A 19811-nucleotide genomic window follows, 5' to 3' on the forward strand; every position below is an offset into this window, starting at 1 on the left:
CCCTCAATAGTCGAATGAAGTAGGACAGAAATGTATGAAATGCATTGTACTGTACAGTGGCTTGTAGAGTATATACGATGATGAGCCAAAACATTATGACCACCTGCTTAATAGCTTTCTTGTCAGTCTTTGGAACGAAATACATCACTGATTCAGAATATCAGGGATCCGACAGTTTGTTGGTAGGTTTGTGGAAGTATATGTCATTAGATGTCTACGCACAAGTCATGCAATTCACGTAAATACCGGGCCGCTGATTTGCGTACGCTGTGATGGCGTCCAATATATACCCGATGGGTTCCGTGGGATTTACATGAGGCGAATTTGGTAGCCGAGACATCAACTTGAGTTCACTATAATGCTCCTCGGGCCACCGTAGCAGGGTTCTGGCTCCGAGACACGGACAATTATACTGCTGAAAGATGACATCGCCGTAGGGGAAGACATAAAGCATGAAGGGATGGTTCGCAGCAGTCAGCGTGTCCTCGATTACTCCCACGAGCCTCCGTCCGTGGCGCGCTGCACATTTCGAGCCGCCGTTTACATCGAAGACGGCGTTGTGGCTACGACCAGCGGCCTAGTGCAGTAGAAATGTGATTGACCCGAAGAGCCGACACGTTTCCACTGATTAACGCACTGATCGCCATGGTCCCCTGCCCACTGCAGTCGTAATAGACGATGTCATTGGGTCAACATGTGAACGCGTAGGGGTAGTCAGTTGCAGAGCCTTATGTTCAACGGTGTACGATGAACGGTGTGCTCCCAAACAGTTGTGCGTACACCATCATTGTGCTCTTCCACAGAGATGCAACTGATCACCAACTAGCCTACTTTGAGAAAGTAGGCAAGCCTCCCAACCCTACGTTCTGTGAAGAGTCGTGAACGTCCAGCCATTTAGCGCTTTGAAATAGTTTCACTGTCCTTCGACTGCTTTCCGTAGATGCTTACGATAGTGGCACGTGAACATTCGACCCGTTTCGCCGTTTTCGAGATACCCGTTTATAGACGAAGCGTAATAATAATCTGCCCTTTGTCAAAGTCGCTTATGTCAATGAATTTTTCCATTTGCAGCCCATATCTTCGCTAGGGTGATCCCATATACGTGTCAGACCCGCTTACATACTATTGTTATCGTGTCAACGCCTCCACGTGGCATCCAAGGTGGCCGTGGACAGTGGTCGTAATGTTTTGGCTTATCAGTGTATGTAGATATAAAACACAATAAAGTCTTTATGGCTCAATTCTCCTTACGACCTCGTAAATATCATGTCTTACCCTTCGCTATGTCACATTCAGTCGAGCAACGACAATTCCACATTTGGTAATTAAGCTCGCTAGAACTGTTAAGAAGGTACTTTATATTTATTGTGAAAGCAAATTATCCGGAAGTTTATATAGATTAAATGTGTGCAAGCCACCGATAAAAGTATCTTAAACTGTGGTAAGAAAACAAAACTATCAGTGACCAATCAGAAAGCATCTCAAAATTTAATTTTTAAGTGAAAACATGTAATTTTTTGGTTTATTTATGTGCTAAAGCGAAATATTACTCCATGTGTCTATAATTTGGTGCAGATAAGAGGTAGAAAATAAAGGAAACCAGTAATCATTCACTAGAAGCAGTCAGTTGTTTCGGACATTTTTTAAAGCTTTTGCAGACCGAAGAAGACAAATAAGTGAACGAAATGATGTACATTATTACGCTGATATCGCTAGACACTGGCATATTTAAACTGAAACTGAAACTGTGAGTGCAACCGTTCAAAGTAAATGCAATTCCTCGGCTGGCGCAAAAAAACAGGCCCTGCGCTTTATCTTCAAATTACTTTGCCTGTGGTGGGCGACCCAACTTACTGCTGTGACCAGAAAAAATTATTCCTTCAAAGCTTTGAACAGCGAAACCCAGTTAACTTCTTGACTTTGCTATAATCTCCCAGAATTTCTAGGCGCGATTTATTACTTGTTTGCTTCAGGGTGTTCTGCCGAGTTGTTTCCATTTTATGCACACTTCGACAACGCGCCACAGCTGGGTTGAAACATTACGCATAAAAATGGAAACAACAATTTGACATAACAGCCGGAAGCACACAATTAACTTTGCTGTAGCTTCATCATCCAGTTTTCGTAAAGGATTCGTTCTATCAGCTGGCAAACTTTGTGTATATGTTCATTCAATTCAGAAACGAAATGGCTGTTAAGTTTGCTTGTAAAAGTGCTGTGTTCGTGAGAAACAAACAGAAGCAGCTTATTTCAACCTACCGCTAAAATCTTACACTGTTAAGTCGTTTATGGCTGTCAGGACCTTGAGTTTTTCACAGCTTCATAAATCAAGTAATGGAAACTAATTTTAAGTTAATAATGCTCAGTCATTCCCAATAACCCCAGAATGTGTAACTGAAACCTGTGTTAAAACTTATAGTATGTCTAGTAATATTAACTTTAATCTTAGAATGAGGGTCATTCTGTGTCCCTTTTCAAGCGTAATGTTGACTTCACAATATGGAATGATCGAGAATGCAGTTAAAGTAAAAAAATCCTTATCTCTTGAAACTGCGTTGTAATAGGTAAGAGAGTCGAGGGATATAAATGTAAAAAAGCACATCTTTGTCGAAACAATAGCAAGGAAACATCATCAAGAATCGTGAGACAGATGTATATCAACTATAGAAAATGACGTGAGTAATAGACAAGAGGTGGTTTATAAACTCGTGAAATAAGAAAGGGATGCTGCAGGTTTAAATGTCACAGATAAAGATACTTGGATAAAACCCTACCGAGAAGTATAGACTAAAGAAGATGGCAAAGAATTACAACTTCAAAGGATAAAAATAGACCATCTTTTATATCAAGGCGATGACCTCACACGAGATGAGATACGGAAGGCGCTGAATCAAACGGAAAACAGGAAAGCTGCAATTCCTGACAGGATCAACGTAGAATTCCTTAAAAACAGAGTGTCAACGTTACACTAAGGCTCTTCTTTACATGAATGCTGAAAGACGAGGGTGATACTAGAACCGTAGAAGATAGCGGAGGTGATGCGCTGTACAAAAATGGGAGAAGAAATGTCCATGAAAACTATGGAGGAATAAGCCTTCTGCATGCTTCTTACAGATGTCATTAGCAATAGAATGAGAAAGATAGCTGACGCCCTCCGAACAGAGGAACAAAATGGCTTTAGAGAAGAACGAACTTGTACTGACGATGTTGCTGACGCACGTCAGCTAATTGAACAACTACGGAAATACAACCCGAAGACTCATATCGCATTCATAGATTATGAAAAGGCTGTCGATAGAGTGAAGCTTTGGAACATCGTGGAAAAGCAAGGGTGTCCGAGAAATTTGGTACAAATAATGTAGAGCTTGTATCAGCATACAGGAATTATAACAAATAGAGGGAAAGGGAAGATAGAACCAATAAAGATCAAACAACGGAGAGTGACAGTATCAACAGTACTAAGACGACATTGTTAGGAAATACAAACGGGACGTTAAACAAGGCGTCAGATTAATGTCAGGACATACACTCGTAAATACCCTGCTCTTTATCGATGATGAAATAATTATCCACAAGGAGAAATGACCTCCAGTTTGCAACACATTGCCTCAATCAAACAAGTAAGAACTATACTCTAAAAATTCCAGTAAAAAAACTAAGTCAACAGCATTCTAAATAAAATATCCAATTCGCTCCAAAATAGTATCAAGTGATCAATCAATAACCACGTGTCACGTTTTCATTCCTTAGGCTGCACTATTAGCTAGTTATATAAAAAGATGTCACGATAAATTAGATGAGTTTCAGATATATATGGCACATTACCCCCCATGAACCATGGACCTTGCCGTTGGTGGGGAGGCTTGCGTGCCTCAGCGATTCAGATAGCCGTACCGTAGGTGCAACCACAACGGAGGGGTATCTGTTGAGAGGCCAGACAAATGTGTGGTTCCTGAAGAGGGGCAGCAGCCTTTTCAGTAGTTGCAAGGGCAACAGTCTGGATGATTGACTGATCTGGCCTTGTAACAATAACCAAAACGGCCTTGCTGTGCTGGTACTGCGAACGGCTGAAAGCAAGGGGAAACTACAGCCGTAATTTTTCCCGAGGGCATGCAGCTTTACTGTATGATTACATGATGATGGCGTCCTCTTGGGTAAAATATTCCGGAGGTAAAATAGTCCCCCATTCGGATCTCCGGGCGGGGACTACTCAAGAGGATGTCGTTATCAGGAGAAAGAAAACTGGCGTTCTACGGATCGGAGCGTGGAATGTCAGATCCCTTAATCGGGCAGGTAGGTTAGAAAATTTAAAAAGGGAAATGGATAGGTTGAAGTTAGATATAGTGGGAATTAGTGAAGTTCGGTGGCAGGAGGAACAAGACTTCTGGTCAGGTGACTACAGGGTTATAAACACAAAATCAAATAGGGGTAATGCAGGAGTAGGTTTAATAATGAATAGGAAAATAGGAATGCGGGTAAGCTACTACAAACAGCATAGTGAACGCATTATTGTGGCCAAGATAGATACGAAGCCCACACCTACTACGGTAGTACAAGTTTATATGCCTACTAGCTCTGCAGATGACGAAGAAATTGAAGAAATGTATGATGAAATAAAAGAAATTATTCAGATTGTGAAGGGAGACGAAAATTTAATAGTCATGGGTGACTGGAATTCGAGTGTAGGAAAAGGGAGAGAAGGAAACATAGTAGGTGAATATGGATTGGGGGACAGAAATGAAAGAGGAAGCCGCCTGGTAGAATTTTGCACAGAGCACAACATAATCATAACTAACACTTGGTTTAAGAATCATGAAAGAAGGTTGTATACATGGAAGAACCCTGGAGATACTAAAAGGTATCAGATAGATTATATAATGGTAAGACAGAGATTTAGGAACCAGGTTTTAAATTGTAAGACATTTCCAGGGGCAGATGTGGACTCTGACCACAATCTATTGGTTATGACCTGTAGATTAAAACTGAAGAAACTGCAAAAAGGTGGGAATTTAAGGAGATGGGACCTGGATAAACTAAAAGAACCAGAGGTTGTACAGAGATTCAGGGAGAGCATAAGGGAGCAATTGACAGGAATGGGGGAAATAAATACAGTAGAAGAAGAATGGGTAGCTTTGAGGGATGAAGTAGTGAAGGCAGCAGAGGATCAAGTAGGTAAAAAGACGAGGGCTAGTAGAAATCCTTGGGTAACAGAAGAAATATTGAATTTAATTGATGAAAGGAGAAAATATAAAAATGCAGTAAGTGAAACAGGCAAAAAGGAATACAAACGTCTCAAAAATGAGATCGACAGGAAGTGCAAAATGGCTAAGCAGGGATGGCTAGAGGACAAATGTAAGGATGTAGAGGCCTATCTCACTAGGGGTAAGATAGATACCGCCTACAGGAAAATTAGAGAGACCTTTGGAGATAAGAGAACGACTTGTATGAATATCAAGAGCTCAGATGGAAACCCAGTTCTAAGCAAAGAAGGGAAAGCAGAAAGGTGGAAGGAGTATATAGATGGTCTATACAAGGGCGATGTACTTGAGGACAATATTATGGAAATGGAAGAGGATGTAGATGAAGATGAAATGGGAGATACGATACTGCGTGAAGAGTTTGACAGAGCACTGAAAGACCTGAGTCGAAACAAGGCCCCCGGAGTAGACAATATTCCATTGGAACTACTGACGGCCGTGGGAGACCCAGTCCTGACAAAACTCTACCATCTGGTGAGCAAGATGTATGAAACAGGCGAAATACCTTCAGACTTCAAGAAGAATATAATAATTCCAATCCCAAAGAAAGCAGGTGTTGACAGATGTGAAAATTACCGAACTATCAGCTTAATAAGTCACAGCTGCAAAATACTAACACGAATTCTTTACAGACGAATGGAAAAAGTAGTAGAAGCCAACCTCGGGGAAGATCAGTTTGGATTCCGTAGAAACACTGGAACACGTGAGGCAATACTGACCTTACGACTTATCTTAGAAGAAAGATTAAGGAAAGGCAAACCTACGTTTCTAGCATTTGTAGACTTAGAGAAAGCTTTTGACAATGTTGACTGGAATACTCTCTTTCAAATTCTAAAGGTGGCAGGGGTAAAATACAGGGAGCGAAAGGCTATTTACAATTTGTACAGAAACCAGATGGCAGTTATAAGAGTCGAGGGACGTGAAAGAGAAGCAGTGGTTGGGAAGGGAGTAAGACAGGGTTGTAGCCTCTCCCCGATGTTCTTCAATCTGTATATTGAGCAAGCAGTAAAGGAAACAAAAGAAAAATTCGGAGTAGGTATTAAAATTCATGGAGAAGAAATAAAAACTTTGAGGTTCGCTGATGACATTGTAATTCTGTCAGAGACAGCAAAGGACTTGGAAGAGCAGTTGAATGGAATGGACAGTGTCTTGAAAGGAGGATATAAGATGAACATCGACAAAAGCAAAACAAGGATAATGGAATGTAGTCTAATTAAGTCGGGTGATGCTGAGGGAATTAGATTAGGAAATGAGGCACTTAAAGTAGTAAAGGAGTTTTGCTATTTGGGGAGCAAAATAACTGATGATGGTCGAAGTAGGGAGGATATAAAATGTAGGCTGGCAATGGCAAGGAAAGCGTTTCTGAAGAAGAGAAATTTGTTAACATCCAGTATTGATTTAAGTGTCAGGAAGTCATTTCTGAAAGTATTCGTATGGAGTGTAGCCATGTATGGAAGTGAAACATGGACAATAAATAGTTTGGACAAGAAGAGAATAGAAGCTTTCGAAATGTGGTGCTACAGAAGAATGCTGAAGATTAGATGGGTAGATCACATAACTAATGAGGAAGTATTGAATAGGATTGGGGAGAAGAGAAGTTTGTGGCACAACTTGACCAGAAGAAGGGATCGGTTGGTAGGACATGTTCTGAGGCATCAAGGGATCACCAATTTAGTATTGGAGGGCAGCGTGGATGGTAAAAATCGTAGAGGGAGACCAAGAGATGAATACACTAAGCAGATTCAGAAGGATGTAGGTTGCAGTAGGTACTGGGAGATGAAAAAGCTTGCACAGGATAGAGTAGCATGGAGAGCTGCATCAAACCAGTCTCAGGACTGAAGACCACAACAACAACAACAACATGGCACATTACATAGAACACGTATTCACTGATGGCAAAACAAGGATGGATACAAAGCTAAAATTTTACAAAGTAATGGGTACCCTTATTCTGATAAATGAAAGTGAATATTGGACGCTAATTAAGAAAGACAAGAAGAGAATAGAGTCGGCTGAGATGAAATTTTTGAGGATAGTTAGAGATTATGTCTTCACAAATCAAAAACAAAACAAGGCTATAAAATAAGAACTTAATGTATAGTTTATGAATGAAAAAATAGGTCAAGGTTGCATAAAATGGAAACAACACATCAACAGGATGGCTAAAGACGGATTAGTTAAAGAAGTGATACATTATAGATCAGCGAGAATCAGAGATATAGGATAACCGAGAACAGATGACTTCAGTGAAGACCAATCATGCTGTACACCTGCTCCATGAAGAAAAGAGGAAGAAGAAGAAAAAAAAACATGGCGCCGTTTGTCTTGAGTATTCGTGAAGTAAAATACTTTGTGCTATAACGGAGACAACTTTCGAGTTCCTCCATGTCGCCTATATTGACTGATACCTGTGCTGTTTTAGACTCTGTAAAAAATGTGTCGTGGATTTTATTGAAACCTGTTGCCTTTAGTCCATAAGATCTTTACGACTGATGTTTCTACTTTGCTACAAAATCGTTAATTTTGTAAGAGGTATCGATTACAAGAGTTTCTCTCTTTTTCAGAAATAATGTACAGCCGACAGTTCCCAGCTTCCAAAGGCGACCCCCTGTGCCCCCTTGGTTTCCACCCTCAGGTGCGCTGGCCAACCAGGTGCAAGCGATGCTTCAGGTGAGTTAAGCGTGCTACCTTATTTTTGCAAAGCATTACTGGCTAAAGTTTTACAACGGAGAGTGGGCCAGTCATGTTTTGGGCCGGTATCACGTACGACTTTGCCGATGTGGGGTGGCTTGGGTGCCTCGACGAAGAAACAGCAGCTAATGCGGTCATCCGGCCCTAGTTGTAGATTGCCTATCCAACAGCTTGAAAACAAAAATTTTACTGTCAATACTTCATCTAATTTTTTGCTGAATTTAAAAATTTTAAATGCTGTCACAGTCTACTCATTAAGACGTCCGATTCTACATTAAAAGTTTAACGCAGTAAGTCAAATATTACAAACTGTTTATATATCTTGAAGCAGAGTATCTCATGGCGCGCAAATTGCCCAGACTTTATTCACCCAGTATTTGAGGATGAGAGACCGTAGCGACTTCCAACACACTTTACATATATAATTTCTCACCGATACCCCCCAAAAAATAATGAAAGGAAATAACTTTTGTTTGTGATTTTATTATTATGGTTTTGCGTCTTCAGCCATAAAGGTTTTACGCGCTTCTCATCAAATGTGTTAGTCATTTGTAAAGAAATCACACATATAAAGGTGTTTTATACATGGGAGTTCGATTCTTGAAAGAATCGAGGTTGGAGGGCTTACCAGTAGTGATAGAAACGTTTCATTCAGAACCATTCGGTCGTCATCTTGTAAAAATCTTCCAATAAAAGATTTCAATTTTCAGAATCTTTTGTTCGGAATCTGACGCTTTTACATGCGTAAATTCACAAGTACTTGTGAAGTTCGTTGACTGTTGCAGGTATGTCCGTTGTAAAATTGGTGCCATATTTCAGTACCAACTTAAATAATGCTCTCCTAAGTAGTCAACAAATGGTACATGACTTGAAATGGACGCTGAATATTGCCGTAGGATGCGGACCCAGACCAAACCATTGCGTCCAACCCTTGCCTCCAATAACGAACGTACCTTAAATAACTTTCTAGTTAAGGATATAAACATTTTGATGTACTGCGATAATTAAGTTATACCATTTACGGTACGGATTAGTAGCCTATTTTTTGTCTCACTCAGAGTGGGAGAGTAGCAAAGAAGGATAGAGAGGGATAACGTCAGAGATGACGAGGGACACAGAGGCAGGTAGACAGGGAAGTGGGTAGCGAGGGAGAGAGGGTGTGTGAGTGAGAGAAAGAGAGAGAAAGAAGGAGATAGAGACAGAGGGAGAGAGAGAGAGAGCAATAGGGAATCATGGAGAGTAAGGCATTTGCTTACGAATGGTGGCATAGTGGAGGGAAACACCTTCCAAGTTGTTGATCCTTACAAGATGTAGAAAACAACGAATTAAAGCGTGTTGAATGCTGAAGTGTGGTCTCGGTGCAGTCAGGAGAGAATGTGTAAAACTACAGCTGAGGTGGTTTCCATTAATCATTAAGAGTAATTTTGCCATACAGTGTTAACCCACTAGGTAGCTAGAGGGTTGGTGTGCTTCAGTTACCAACACACCAATGGGAGTCTGACATTTGCGGTCCCCATTGTGTTGTCAATTCCTTTGAGCGAAGCATTTTGTCTCAAGTAAAAAGCTTTTACGGACCTGAAAATTTCGCCTATTTAAAGTAAAAAACAGAACTCCGGCCCTAATTAAAATAAAGAACAGATTTTTACGTGCTCAGATACACTATAGAGATCTAAGCACATATCAATTCCAGAATTTTTGCCTAAATTTTGTAGGAGATAGAAAGAAGAAACATTATACTTAAACGTCCCGTCGACAGCGAGGTCATTAGAGACGCAGTTCGGATTACAAAAGGCTTTTCAAAGGAATCATTTCGGCATACGCTTGGCATAATTTGGGGAAATCATAGTGAACCTAAATCAGGATGAACAGAACGTCGTCTTCGAAAAATGCAAATTCAATAGGAGATAGAGACTTTGAACTTTGAAATTTTTGTTTGTTTCAAGTTAAATATTGACAAAATTGCAGGGAAGTGCCTATTCCGAAGCTTACACGTAGGAATCGGATGAGCTACGCAACTTCGGAGAGATCCTTTCTGAGCGAATATTTAGGCAATAAACGAAGTAGTTTTCCAGTTATGAAGTGATAATTTTGGAGCCTACTCTGGATAGGAAAATTTTAATTACTTCAAAAGAATTATTTTTAACTCTGACAGTAATTAATAAAATATAGAATAGAATACTGAAATGCTTAGAACGACCATCGAGATCAATTTCGTATGTGAATTTCAGTTTCTCACGAAATTTTTGTAGCAGATAGAGACCTTTAAAGCGAATTACTATCGTTGTGGAGAGTGGAGTGCTGTGGTGGCTACCCACAAATAGCACTTGTCACCGTGATGTCGCAATTTTGCGCCGCAAATGTCAGATGCTGGCTAATTTAAATCAGACTATAAATCTCATAGGCTGCCGGCGGTTGATGGAGGTGGACGCGCAGACAGCTCAGAACTTGGCCGCCTACGTACATGCCGTCTACTACGTAGCGGACATTCATATTGAGTCATGTGACGCTGGTATTCAGACGCTCATTCAAGGCGGGTCAGTTCCTCTTGCTTACACACAGTGGCAATGCTAGCGCGTATTATTATGCTGCATATTCAGGAAAACAAGCTTTCTTGCTGGGAGGCAGCTCGGAGATTCCTTTCAGAATGCGCAGACTCAGTGGTCTGCAGTCAGAGATGCAGGCTCACTAGTCTGCAGTCAGAGATGCAGCCTAACTAGTCTGCAGTCAGAGATGATGACTGATTGACGACTGAATGGGAACAGTAGATGTAATTTTATCTGACACGAATAGCCAAAAATATTAATAATGTGTTACAAATCATTGACAACAAGCAAGGCAGCACAGACAGTGATTTCACGAGCGCTGTTTGCATCCACAGACTGAATCTTTCTCCGGAACTGGAGAAATCAGATTGCGGAAATTAATTACTGTACTGTTCGTTTGAATAAGTGGTGTCACATCCAGTCAGGTCATACAGTGATGGATTGTGTTATAGCGACAGCTTGAGCGCTTTGACTTTGTAGAAGCTCCAATTGTACATGTGCGAATGAATGCGCCCCGTCCAAGACAATATTTTGCAACGATATAATTCAAACAGTTTTGACACTCTCATATTCATAAAAGTAAAATTTATAAACGGAGATTTGTCATTCACAGTTTGTTTTGGCTTGATATTCTCAAGTGGCCAACTATAGTGGAATACACTAAAGGAAAAAAAAATCACACCTTAAAATAATGAAATTTCAGGAATAGATTTGTCGATATAGCATATCTAAGTGATTAACATTGCAAGATCACAGGTCAATGTAAGCGCGAGATAAGCCTACGCAAATGTGAAATGCAGGTACGTTAATAACCGTTGTAACCGGCAGAATGTTGAATGGAAGCCTGCAGACGTGCATTCATTGTGTTGTACAGGTGCCGGATCTCAGTTTGTTGGATGGAGTTCCGTGCCTGTTGCTGTTGGTCAGTCAGTATAGGGACGGTCACAGATGTTTCTGGATCATGCTGGAGTTCTTGTCCGATGATGTCCTGTATGTGCTCGATTGGAGACAGATCTGGCGATCGAGCAGGCCAAGGCGCACCGACGCTCTTTAGAGCATGTTGGGCTACAACAGCGGTGTGTGGTTGAGCGATATCCTGTTGGAAAATATTCCCTGGAAATCTGTTCGCGAATGGCAGCACTACAGGTCGAATCACCAGACTGACGTACAGATTTGCAGTCAGGGTCCGTGGGATGGTCACGAGAGTGCTCCTGCCGTCATTCGAACCAAGCAGTAACTCCAGGTGTAAGCTCAATGTGTCTAGTGGACAGATAGGTTGGTTGCAGGTCCTCAACAGACCTCCTTCTGACAAGCACACAGCCATCACTGGCACTGGGGCTGAGCCAGCTCTCATCAGAAAACTTCCACCCTGCCCTCCAATGATCCCTCGCTTGACGCTATTGAAATCTCAAATGGCGGTGGTTGGGGGTCGGTGGAAAACACGCTTTGGGACATCGGGTTCGGAGCTGTCCTTGAAGTAACCGATTTGTGGCAGTTCGCTGTGTGACTGTGGTGCCAACCGCTGCTCAAATTGCTGCTGCATATTGCAGCACGATGCGCCAGAGCCATACCCCGAACTCTATGGTCATCCGTCTAGGTACTGACACATGGCTACCCAAAGCCCGGTCTTCTTGCGACCATACGTTCTCCTGACTGTCGTTGCCAGCAGTCATGTACAGTGGCTACATTGCTCCCAATTCTTTTTGCAGTATCACAGCTTGTTGTAGCGCTATTACACGACCTCGTTCAAATTCAGTGAGGTGTTAATAACGGTGTCTTTGTCGTCTTAAAGGCATTTTTGACTCAGTTGAACTCACCACATCCAATCTTAAAGGCAACTAACGCTCAAGATCGTTACAGTGTGTATTGAAGGCAAAACTGACTTGCATTCTCATAGTGTCCTACCAGCGCCACTCTTACGCGATTAACGCTAAATTTAAACAGACATCATCTTTTAGATGTAGAAACACAGGTCTACCAACTTTCGTTTATGTCGCACAGCTCCTTCTTGGTGTTGCAATTTTATTTCTGTCACTGTATTCTCACTTAAATTTTATTAGATCTTAACAAATTTCTCTTTCTCAAAAATGTTTTTCTTCCTCTAGTAAATGAGCATTTTATATCCACTCTGCCTCGAACATTATTAGATATTTTACTTGTGAAATAGCAGAACTGATCAATTACTTTTACTGTCTCATTTACTTGTCAAATTCTCCTGCATCGTCTGATTGAAAGTGGCTGCATTCCATTACACTTCTTTCACTTTTGTTGATACTCATCTTATACCTTACTTTCAAGACGCTTTTGATTCCATTCAGCTCCTCTTCCAAGTCCTTCGCCGCCTCTAACAGATTTACGTCATCGGAAAACCTTAAAGTTTTTATTGTTTCCTCCGGTACTTTAATTCGATTGTTAAATTACTCCTTGCTCAGTGTTCCCATTGAATAACATCGGGGGCAGGCTACAAACCTTTCCCTTTTCAATCTGTCTTCCGTACTACAAGTTGTGAATAACCTTTCACTCCCTGTATTTTATCCCTAAAAAAATGGTTCAAATGGCTCTGAGCACTATGGGACTTAACTTCTGAGGTCATCAGTCCCCTAGAACTTAGAACTACATAAACCTAACTAACCTAAGGATATCACACACATCCATGCCAGAGGCAGGACTCGAACCTGCGACCGTAGCGGTCGCGCGGTTCCAGACTGTAGCGCCTGGAACCGCTCGGCCACTCCGGCCGGCGTATTTTATCCCTGTCACCTTCAAAATTTCAAAGAGTGCTATCCAATGAATATTCTCAAAAGACTTCTCTAAATCAAGAAATGCTATAAACGTTGGTTTACCTTTCTTCAATCTCTCTTCTAGATCCAATAGTAGGTTCAGTATTGCCGCACGTGTTCCTGCAGTTCTCCAGAACCCAAACTCATGTTCCAGGAGGTCGGTTTCCTCTAGTTGTCCTATTCTTCTGTAAAGAATTCGTGTCGGTATTTTGGAACCATGACTTATTAAAGTGATTGTGCGCAAGTATTCAATCCTGTCAGCAACTGCCTTTGGAATTGGACTTACTGCATTGTTCTTGAACTGTAGATAATTTCACGTGTCTCATACATCTTGCACTCGGGGTGGAATAATTTTGTCATGGCTGGATCTTCCAAAGATCTCAGTAATTTTGAGGGAATGTCGTCTATTCCAGGAGCCATCTTTCCACTTAAATCCTTTCGCGCTCTGTCAAATTATACTTGCAATATCATATCTCCCATCTCATGTTCACTTACTTCATCTTCTCTTTATGTAATACTGTCCTCAAGTTTGTTTCCCTTATATAGACCCTCTATATGTTCCTTCCATCTTTCAGCTTTCCCTTAGCTTAGGCAGCTCGTGTTCTTTTATGTAGGCTGTGCCTGTACCTTATAGAGGTCTCAGTCTAAACACGAATAGAGTTAATACAAACATACAGCATTTTTTCGTAGCTGGAGTTCACACTCAAATAAAACATTTTCGGAGACATCATCTTCATCTATTGCTGTTTAACTATAGTACGAATATGTAGTAGTTTAGATCTGCTTCTTAATATGCTGATCTGAGTCTGGATCGGACTGGGATCGGCTAAAGCATAAGCTTCCTTTGCCGCTTCGGATGACGTTCAAATCGGAATGTTGGTGGACGATCCCTAGTGGTTCCACCCTATACACCAGAGCAAAAATTGAGGCGGCGCTACGCTCTAAAGGGGTCAGACAACGTTTAATTGGGATGCAGCCCCACAGTCTCCTTAGAGAAGGGTTGAAACCTCCGGGCGTGTCAGTAGTATCAAATGTTGTGGAGAACGTCTTCCAGTTGCTGATTGCACTTTGACGTGTCGATTCAGACTACGAAATGTGTGGGAATCAGCGCTCCAAAAGAAGGGGTTAAAACGAAATTAGAATTATATTAATACCTTCAGCTGCTGAGGGGCGTTGATACATATCAACGGGGGAGGTGGAAATGTGTGCCCCGACTGGGACTCGAACCCTGGATCTCCTGCTTACATGCCAGACGCTCTATCCATCTTTTTTTTTTTCATTTTGTTCGTTGTTGATCGTTGTGTTTGGTCGTTGCGGACGTCACAAGACATCCGTTAAAGTTCGTTTGTTGATCCTTCCGCTCAGTTTCTTTATTACAGAGGCCAAACAGCTCTCTGACCGAACAGGCTGAGCTACCGTGCCGGCTGCATCTGAGCCACGGAGGGCACGGAGGGTAGCGCGACTGCAGGGACTATCTCGCGCACGCCTCCCGCGAGACCCACATTCTCACCTTGTATGTCCACACGATACATTCGTAGTGTCCCTACCCAACACACTCATTACTCGTGGAAGACATTCATACCAAGTCCCGTAAGAGTTCGGGTAATGCGTGTGCAGCCGGCCGCGGTGGCCGTGCGGTTCTGGCGCTGCAGTCCGGAACCGCGGGACTGCTACGGTCGCAGGTTCGAATCCTGCCTCGGGCATGGGTGTGTGTGATGTCCTTAGGTTAGCTAGGTTTAAGTGGTTCTAAGGTCTAGGGGACTTATGACCTAAGATGTTGAGTCCCATAGTGCTCAGATCCATTTGAACCAATATGTGTGCATCCGCACAGAAGAGGATCTATATACTTATATGGATATGGTGTCGGACATGTCCGAAAGAATAGACACCATATCCATATAAGTATAAAAAAAGGGGTGGTTTCATTGACGCCCTTTATGCCACCTCTGCGGCCCCTTCATGCCGATTCTCAGCGACGGTGTGTTTGGAATGTTTTTCTCTGCCACCCATCAGAAAACCGCGTGATTTCAACTTTAGGCGTCTCGGTTCTATCCTCCATGCCGAGTGGTCAAAAGAAGGGGCGAAATGTGGGCAAGAGGCGCTCTGACGATCTACCGATCGTGTGACCAGTCCACAACGGCGTTGGCATAATTGTGTTGAAGTTTGGTGCCAATGTGACGTCATTAGCCCACCTTGCCAACACCGACTCAAAGGAAGGCCTCGGCGCTTGTTGGTGACGTCACGTCAGCTAGGCACGTCTGTTGCAGGCAGAAAAGCCTGGGCGTGCTTATCACTATAAATCTCTTATTTTTGGACAAAATATTTGGTATTGTTTTAGATTCTGCATTTTTATTTAGATGAAAGATTTTCTTACTGTCGTAGAGCTACAAATGAAGATCATAGTTCTGTATTACTGAATCCTGTCGAAACAAACGTAGATCAGTATGAGAAGACGCTTTGCCCCATTGCAAGCTTCGGAAATTTTACATTCAAGTACCTATATTTCCTTGATCCATTTTGTTGTCGAAACTTACCCCGACCCCCTTACAATGAACTCGTTTCTTTTATTTATTTATTTATTTTCGTTTGACATCGTCACTGGAAATGTGAACTAATTTACATGTGTAAATGTCCAACTGTTGCCAGTCATTAGATTGCAGTCGTTTTCAACGAAAGGAATTCTAAACGGGAAACAAAATAGCTTCATACATTGAAAATACTGCTGAGCTTAAACTTTTTTAAACATGCACATTAGAAAAGATAAATATTACCCTCTTGCAACTGAAAGGAGAAACTTTATAAGATAAAAAAATTTTATTTGATAAAACAAGTATCTCCCTTTTGCTTCTTCTTCTGTCCCCCACACCCTCCCCCAACGTGTACAATCGCAAGATATTTCACTAAAATTCAGTGCTCCTCATCCCATAGTCAACCAAGATACTAAAGAAGAGCACCAATATGTTCACAGTTTCTTGTAAAAGCAACCCAGTACAAACGTAACTTCCACAGATTTACAAATAAGGTAAAGAAGCACGAATTCTGTTGCTGCTGGACCATGAAGTTGTCCATGAAGTTGTTTTTGTATGTCAATCCTTAAAACAGGTGGAAATTTAAGTTCAGGAATACACTATTTTTTAAGAAGTGTAATGAATTGCACAATTAATTGATTGCAGAAATCTCTCAGAACAATATGTGTTGGTCAACTACCGCCAATAGTTTCACATTTTCCTGTGTCAGGGAGGGAGACACCACGATTATGAGTATGTCTGCAACAGACCTGGCGTTCGCCGTGCCTAGCTGACGTGACGTCACGAACAAGCGCCGAGGCCTTCCTTTGAGCCGGTGTTGACCTTACACGTCACGTGAACCTCTGAGCTGTGGCCTTTTCGATGTGATGATGATGATGTTGGGGTTGTGGGGCGCTCAACGGCGTGGTTATCAGCGCCCGTACAATTATCCAATCTTTGCTCAGTCCAATTTCGCCACTTTCCTGGATGATGATGAAATGATGAGGACAACACAAACACCCAGTCATCTCGAGGCAGGTGAAAATCCCTGACCCCGCCGGGAATCGAACCCGGGACCCCGCGCTCGGGAAGCGAGAACGCTGCCGCGAGACCACGAGCGGCGGACGGCCTTTTCGAGTTCACGCCTTTGCATCGTTACAGAGGAAGGCTGTGCGCACCTTTGAGCAAAATAACTTAAGCGTCGCAGTGGGTAGGAATTGCGGGGTTTCGAAAAGGCGATCCTTCAATTCTATTTCTGTTACACACAGAGCACGTGACAAACAACACGCAAATTTCGAAGCTCCACTACAGACAGCTACATCAGTGAACCTGATACTTCCCCCGCTACGTTTTACAGTCTAGTTTGACTAGAGGTGTGGTTAGGCAGAGTGAAGCGCCACGGGCGTTTAGGAACGCGACTAATGTGACACTACGGAACTGGTGGCGCGCTCGTCCTGACGCATTCAAGGAATGCACGACCGCGCCAGCAGAATATGTCGCCCACTCCAGCCGACCACGCCTCGTCTCCACCGCTAACCGCTTCGCTCCGGCGCCTACGGCATGCGGATGGAAGATTCTCTAGATGCTCCTAATTCCCGGCCTGCTAGTTGCTGCGGCAGATCTCGCTCTAGTAAGTTAAGGATTCAGCGACCGTTGTCAGTCTCATTACAATCCTTCTGGGTGTACCGCCGCGTCATTTTACACAGTCCAGTTACATTAATGTGCCCACTGCCTATGCTCAACGTCAACATGCCATAACCACTTGCAGACTGCAGGTCGCAGCACTAGAAGTGGAGGTGGGGGGGGGGGGGGGGGGGGGGAAGAGGGAGATAACAGTGCAGTGCAGTCGTTGTCATAATATGGAAACGGAGCGATTATCTGACGTCCAAAAGGCAATGATACTTGGCTTTCGGGCCAAGATTGGAAGCATTTCTGAAACGGCTAAGTTTGTAAACTGTTCGTGTGGCGCGTGGCTAAAGTATACCGGACATGGTTATCCAAAACCGGCGCCGAGGCAGCTGTAGTGCACCACGGGCCTTAGGCGACAAGGGTGAACGACGGCTCCAGAGACGTGTATCTGAGAATAGACGTGCAACTGTTGGGCAGCTGACCGCCCGGATGAACTAAAGGGCTACCAACACTGTCTCCTCAACTACCGTTCAGCGAACGTTGCTGCATTTGGGCCTCCGCAACAGGTTCAAAATGGTCCAAATGGCTCTAAGCACTATGGGGCGTAACATCTGAGGCCATCAGTCCCCTAGATGGTTCAAATGGCTCTGAGCACTATGAGACTTAACATCTGAGGTCACCAGTCCCCTAGACTTGGAACAACGTAAACCTAACTAACCTAAGAACATCACACACATCCAAGCCCGAGGCAGGATTCGAACCTGCGACCGTAGCAGCCGCGTGGTTCCGGACTGAAGCGCCTAGAACCGCTCGACCACAGCGGCCGCCCCTCCGCAACAGGCATCTGATTCACGCAACCATGCTGACTGCTGTTAATCGACGACGAAGGCTTGAATTTGCACGCCAATACAGCAGCTGAATGCCCACCGAGAGGTGACAGGTGGCGTTTTCAGGTGAATCACGTCTTCTGTTCCATCGGACAGTTGGCCATTGGCGTGTGTGGCTCAGTATCGACCACTGGAGGGGTCCAGGCCAGAGGAGTCAGCTTTATGGAATGTTTTCGTGGCATTCCGTGGATGATCTCCTCATTCTGTAAGGCACAGTGGATCAACACAACTATGCATCTATTCATGAAGAATATGTTTTTTCCTCTGGACGATGGCAGCTACCAGCAGGACAACGCAACATGTCACACGGCATGCAACATCTCACACAGCTCGCAGTGTACGTGCGTGTTTCGAAGAGCACCAGGATGAGTTTACCATACTCCTCTGATCACCAAACTCCCCATATTTAAACCCAATCGATTGATTAGCTAGAACATAACTAAACTGGAAGAAACAACACTTTGTTTCAGAATAATTCACCGCGGGATATCTCGAGTTCGCATCATTTGAAACGCTTTTCTAGACATACACAGCGTGTTAAAAAGTATTCCATGTTCGAGAGGTGGTAGTATGGACCGAAAGAAGATAAAAATATCGGAGCGGTGCATCTTAAAGGGCCGCTTCCTGAACGTGGAGGTACGCCGGCGGATGAACAAGAGTCGGTGTGCCGCCCAGCCTGGACGTGGTTTTTAGTCGGTTTCCCAATTTCCACTAGGTGAGTACCGGGCTGGTACCCGAATCCTGCCCCAGTTAGACGATTCGCAAATATTTATAAAACTTTCGTTCACTTCCGCATGAATAATATAGATGAGGTGCACGTATTGGGACCCAGGGAATAACGAGGTGGCGACAGGAAGGCCACCCGGCCACCCTTATATTAAGTATGACAAATCCTAAAATAATATGCCGCCCCTGCGCCGATGCAGGACAAAAGCACAAGAAAACGAAGAAACATGGGATCTGAACTGTATACCTTAGGAGCTATGATCACTTGGTCATCTTTGCTACTGTCTGAAACACGTCTATTCTGCTGCAAGCTTGTAGCTATTACGAATGACCAACACAGTGCAGTAAACAAACGAGAACACATTATTCTGTGGCTGTGAAACAGCAGAGCTTCTCACGTAATCCGATTGCAATTTCATGTTACCTGCACATGTGAGCCATCGCTAAAGGAGGCGCTCAGTATCTTGCCCATCCACAGCAAGGCGTGTTTCTAACTTTTTTAGGGAAACAAGCACTCAGTGAAAAACTCTGAGTTTATCACAGTTGCACCGGCCGGCACTGATGACGCGTTCCTGTAGTGTTTGTATCTCACTACACGCATGCACACGCCAAAGATTTCAAGTATTCCCACAACCAAAAATCCAAGGGATTAAATCTGCAGAAGTAGTTGGCCAACGTACTCGACCTCCCTGACAAATCTGCTGCCCATTAACTGTCTTGGACATTTCGAAGAAAATAGGCTGGTCCTCGATCAAGCGTGAATCATATCTCAAGCCGATGTTGGAATGGT

General features: G+C 43.2%; 1 protein-coding gene across 2 annotated transcripts in view; it reads left to right on the plus strand.

Moving 5' to 3' along the window:
* LOC124596433 (COP1-interactive protein 1) overlaps positions 1-19811 on the plus strand; it is a 398432-nt gene that overhangs the window by 91230 nt on the left and 287391 nt on the right. For both annotated transcript variants that reach the window (XM_047135568.1, XM_047135569.1), the window contains exon 2: positions 7823-7928. In XM_047135568.1, the coding sequence (XP_046991524.1) occupies positions 7828-7928 (101 nt within the window). In that variant the 5' untranslated portion in view covers positions 7823-7827. The remainder of the gene's footprint in view (positions 1-7822; positions 7929-19811) is intronic.

This window comes from Schistocerca americana, chromosome 2 (assembly GCF_021461395.2).
Source record: "Schistocerca americana isolate TAMUIC-IGC-003095 chromosome 2, iqSchAmer2.1, whole genome shotgun sequence".
Taxonomy (NCBI): domain Eukaryota; kingdom Metazoa; phylum Arthropoda; class Insecta; order Orthoptera; family Acrididae; genus Schistocerca; species Schistocerca americana.